Source organism: Dama dama, chromosome 15 (genome assembly GCF_033118175.1).
Source record: "Dama dama isolate Ldn47 chromosome 15, ASM3311817v1, whole genome shotgun sequence".
NCBI classification, from domain to species: Eukaryota; Metazoa; Chordata; class Mammalia; order Artiodactyla; family Cervidae; genus Dama; species Dama dama.
Window position 1 is genome coordinate 32,376,277 of NC_083695.1, and position 4,832 is coordinate 32,381,108.

The following is a 4,832-nucleotide window of genomic DNA, read 5'->3' on the forward strand; positions in this document are numbered from 1 at the left end:
CAGCAATCCCACTCAGGTGTATATCCAAAAAAAATTCAAAGGAGGATCTCAAAGAGATATCTGCACACCAATATTCATTGCATCATTAATCACAATAGCCAAGAGGTGGAAACAACCCAGATGTTCATCACAGATGAATGGATAAAGAAAATGAATATACATACAATGGAATATTATAGAAGGAAATCCTGTTACATGCTATAATATGGATTGATGAGCCTTGAAGTTATTATTTAATAAGTGAAATAAGCTAGTCACAAAAGGACAAATACAATATGATTCCACCCATATTTAGTATCTAAAGTAGTCTAATCATAGAAACAGAAAGTAGCATAGTTGCCCAAAGGAGGAAAGGAAGGGGAAGGGGCAATTAGTGTTTAATGGATACCAGAGTTTCAGTTTTGCAATACAAGTTCAAGAGATCTGTTGCACAATAATGTACATGCATTTTCAACAACAATGAAGTTATTGAAATAAACCTATAATCTCCTGAGGTACTTCAAAGAGTTGAACATGAATGTAATTATTCTTAGATTTTAAAAAAAAATAGCTTATTTTATAGCCATAGCCATTGCATCTGAAAACATAGCAAGTAGTATTCAACTGCTTCAGTATTAGGTGCATAATACACCTAAGCAGAGTGGGTCTGTGGCTCATATTTATTCCTGTTCTGAGAAATAATAGATATTAAGGTTTAGAGTAGCCCAGGAAGGTGTTACCAGGGGAAGGGACTTTGAGCTGAAATTTGTATGAATGAGTGTCTGTGAGAACTGACTGTATTATGTTGTACATAATTACTATTTTTCCCCTCTCCCAGATTTGGCATTAGGGGAAAGAAGTTACATTTTTCATCTTCATATGGTCCTAAAGCATCTTCCGTTGCCAAATCCCCTTGCTTGTGTTCTATGGAAAGAGAAGAAGACTGTATAATATTTTCTGAGGGAATAATAGAGGAATACCTAGCATTTGACCACACAGATATGTGAGTATTATATCTTTTAAACGTTTTTACTCCCCTGTTTTGTGTATTAGTATCTATTTTTCTAAAGTATATCACCAATATTATCTATAATTAAATTTATGTTATTTATGTTCTATTACTTCTCAGTTGTCCAGCGTTCATATACTTAATTGATATAAATTGCTTCCACATACCAGTCTTCATTTTATGTTTTTTCCTGCACATGTCATTTGCCTCTTCCTGAGATTAAACAGTTTTAAATGAATTAATTTTTAAAATTTTTCTTCTTTGTAAATTATCACCAGTAATTCATGGAAACTTTATTCATCTTATTCTAAATCCAGGCTCTCTTACTGTTCCATGCTACATCCCTGAAATATTAACCTCTTAAACTATTCCTCTAAGCCTTTAGAAGTTCAGAATGATGGTCACAGTAGCACATCTGGAAGTGAGAATTTCAGGCTATGAGGCTGTGGTTAGGTCTAGTTAGTGTCACATGATTCTGGACTTTTCTTCCCTTATTTCCTATTGAGACATGCTTACTTTTATGTTCAATGTATACAGTCCTAGGCTCAGGTAAACATAACTCAGATTTCTATACATAGCACCAATGAGCTAGCTAATTGTTCCAAGAATCATATGTATGCTCTTTTGGATTTCCAGAGATTTCCCCCTTGCCTTTCATTTCATCTGGCCTGAGTCAAATTATCTGTATTTTCTCCTCCTTTTTCCTCAAAGGTCTTTTCCCTTCATTTTAGCTTTAAATAAAGCTGATTTAACTGCTTTAAAATGTGATGTTCATGACTCAAGCCCAAATGAATTTTCAAGTAATACAGGGAAGATTTTTAGGAAGGCATCTCTCTTTAGAGATACCACTGAGATACTGAGATGTGATGAATGAAATCATGTAAGTTTGGAAGAAAATAAGATATGAAAGATTTTTTTTTAATAGTTTGGGAATAGGGAAGGCTTTTCTAACTACAGCTCAAAATCTACAAGTCATTTAAAAATAACTATTTAAAATTTCTGCATAAAAAATTCATAAAGTCAGAAGACAAACAGGCAAAAATATTTGCAGTTAATACATGCACAGAGGCTTAATTTCCTTAACATGGAAATTATTATTATTACTATTCCTTAACAAGGAAAAAATTAAGGACAAAACAAAGAACATGGCAGAGTTCACATTATAAGAAAATGAATCTTAAATATATGAAATGAAACTCAGTCTCATTCAAAGATGCAAATCAAAACTATCATGAGTACTCTTTTACCTGACAGACTATCAAAAGACAAAGGATAAAGAAATTTGATTATTCCTTGAATGATAAAATAGGCATATTCTTTCACTACTGGAGAATTATACCACCTCTTTAAATTGAAATGCATATACCCTTTGACTCAATAATCTATTGATAGGAATCTACCCTGCAAATAAGATACCTATGTGGCCAAAGAACTACATACATACAGTCCTTAACTTAAGATGAACTGACTTATAAATTCTTGATTTACAATGGTATAGAAGTGATACACACTCAATAGCAACTGTCTGTTGAATTTCTGTCTTTTCCTGGACTAGCAATATGCAATATGACACTTCCTCGGGATGCTGCGCAGTGGCAGCAAGCTGCAGCTCCCAGTCAGCCACACTGTCATGAGGGTAAACAACCAGTACGCTTACAGCCATTTTATACCCATAAACCATTGCTTTTCACTTTCAGTAGAGTATGAAATAAATTACATGAGATATTTAACACTTTATTATAAAATAGGCTTTGTGTTAGATAATTTTGCCCAGCTGTATGCTAATTTGTCTTCTGAGCACATTTAAGGAGGCTAGGCTAAGCTGTAATGTTCAACAGGTTAGGTGTATTAAATACATTTTTTACTTACATTTTTGTTAGTTTATTAGGCTATAACCTAATACATAAGGAATATCTCTAGAAATATATTGTGGTATTGATTATAAAAGCAAAAAGTTAGTTGATTAACAGCTGCTTGGCTACATATATTATGGTATATCCAATGGAATACTCTGCAGTTACTTTTTAAAGAGGCAAATTTGTGTATGTTGATAGGGATCATGGGCCAGGATACACTGAAAACTGGATGAGCAAGGTGCAGTACAGTGTTAATGGAACTTTCTCTGGACTTATGTATGTTTGCTTCTGGGAATGAGGACTGGGGTAGAGATATAGGAAACTTATTTTTCACTACATGTATACATTTCCTTCTAAACAATTTGAATTTTCATCATATGGCTATGTTATCTCCTCTTAAAAGAAATACAAATTGAAATACAGTTAATACTAATCAGCTTCCCTGGTGGCTTAGACAGTAAAGAATCTGCCTACAATGCAGGAAACCTGGGTTTCATCCCTCAGTCAAGAAGATCCCCTGGAGAAGGAAATGGCAACCCACTCCAGTATTCTTGCCTGGAGAATCCCATGGACAGAGGAGCCTGGCAAGTGATAGTCCATGGGGTCGCAGTCGGACACGACTTGAGCAACTGACACATAGCCTCCTCCACCACTTAATGCCAGGCTAGCTCTTCCTTTGGAAAGGAGAAGTGAGGAGAGTCTGGCTGTCCTGCTTAAATCTTAGCATCCTTCTTTCCAGCCTAGTTTCCTATTTCATTCTTGAGTACTTTGTTACCCTAGGAGTAACTTTCACTGTTAAGGTGGGAAGATGCTTTTCTCCACCCAAGTCAGTTCCACAATTTGCTTTGTCTTAGTTTATACTGTCACAGATAAGCACATCTATCAGCCAAATTTTCTTCCCCCAGAAATCTGTTTGTGCTATTGATACTCACTGCCAGAGAAGAGATAGCCTTGCCTAACTGGGAGTTTCTGAATTATAGATACGGATTCCAGAAGAGCCCGAGTAGCTTCCTATGCTATTGGGCTTCCCTCTTTTTCCTTTACAATCAATTACCAAACGTTTATTTAGGTTAGTAAAAGTATACAATATAATAATCTATATGGACTGTTTCCCTATGAATCATGCCTCAGATAACTGCAGCATAATCTCAGTTACACCGTCCAGTGTGACACATTAATATAATCTAAATGTCATCCAGTTACAACAAAAAGGTGATTTGTGTTCAAGTCATAGCTTGCTTGTTGCTCAACTGACACTGCCATCTGTTTAAAGCTAAAAAAAAAAGTACAATGATTCTCACCCTTCTTTTTCTTGTTCTATTTTTTGCCAGAATAGGGGGGTGGAATGGGGGTAAGAAGGAAAATGCAGAGTCTCCTCTGTTGAAAACTTCCTTAGCTCACAAGAGAGCTTAATATCTGTGCTACATATGTCGGGGGGGGGGGGGCAGATTTAGGGGGAGAAGCACAGATCACATTCCTAAGCAGCACAAAAGACAGTGGTGAACACTCAGTGAAGAAGAACCATGAAGTCTTTCCCTCTTGTTTCTGTTACAGGGAAGAGGAGTTCCATGGAAAGAAATCAGAAGCAGCTACAGAGAAACAGAAATTAGGGTATCCACCCATTGCTCCATTTTACTGCATGAAAGAGGATGTCCTTGCTTATGTGTTTGATGACGTGTGGAGCAAGGTCCTAAGCTGTATGGAGCAGCTGACACGTACTCACTGGGAGGGATTTGCTTCTGGTAAGGCTCTTTGTGAAAACAATATAAAAAAATAATTAAGACTTCCAAACCCTAACCAGTCTATTAGATTATATGCTTAATAGTACAAAAGAATCATGTTTGTATTTCTTATAGAAACTAACAGATAGTTGGACAATATTTGGGAATGACTGGATGAGTAATGAGGCCTAGTCTATGATGACTAGAGATTGAGCTTTCTTTTTGAGTGTAATTATTTGTGAGAAAAAAAACATGTGCAAGTCACAA

At 35.8% G+C, this 4,832-nt stretch overlaps 1 protein-coding gene across 3 annotated transcripts in view; it reads left to right on the top strand.

Annotated features, from left to right (window-relative positions):
* Window positions 1–4,832, top strand: part of FAM149B1 (family with sequence similarity 149 member B1) — a 54,026-nt gene that overhangs the window by 30,238 nt on the left and 18,956 nt on the right. For all 3 annotated transcript variants that reach the window (XM_061161788.1, XM_061161789.1, XM_061161790.1), the window contains exons 6-7: window positions 818–982; window positions 4,399–4,586. In XM_061161788.1, coding sequence (XP_061017771.1) covers window positions 818–982; window positions 4,399–4,586 — 353 coding nt within the window. The remainder of the gene's footprint in view (window positions 1–817; window positions 983–4,398; window positions 4,587–4,832) is intronic.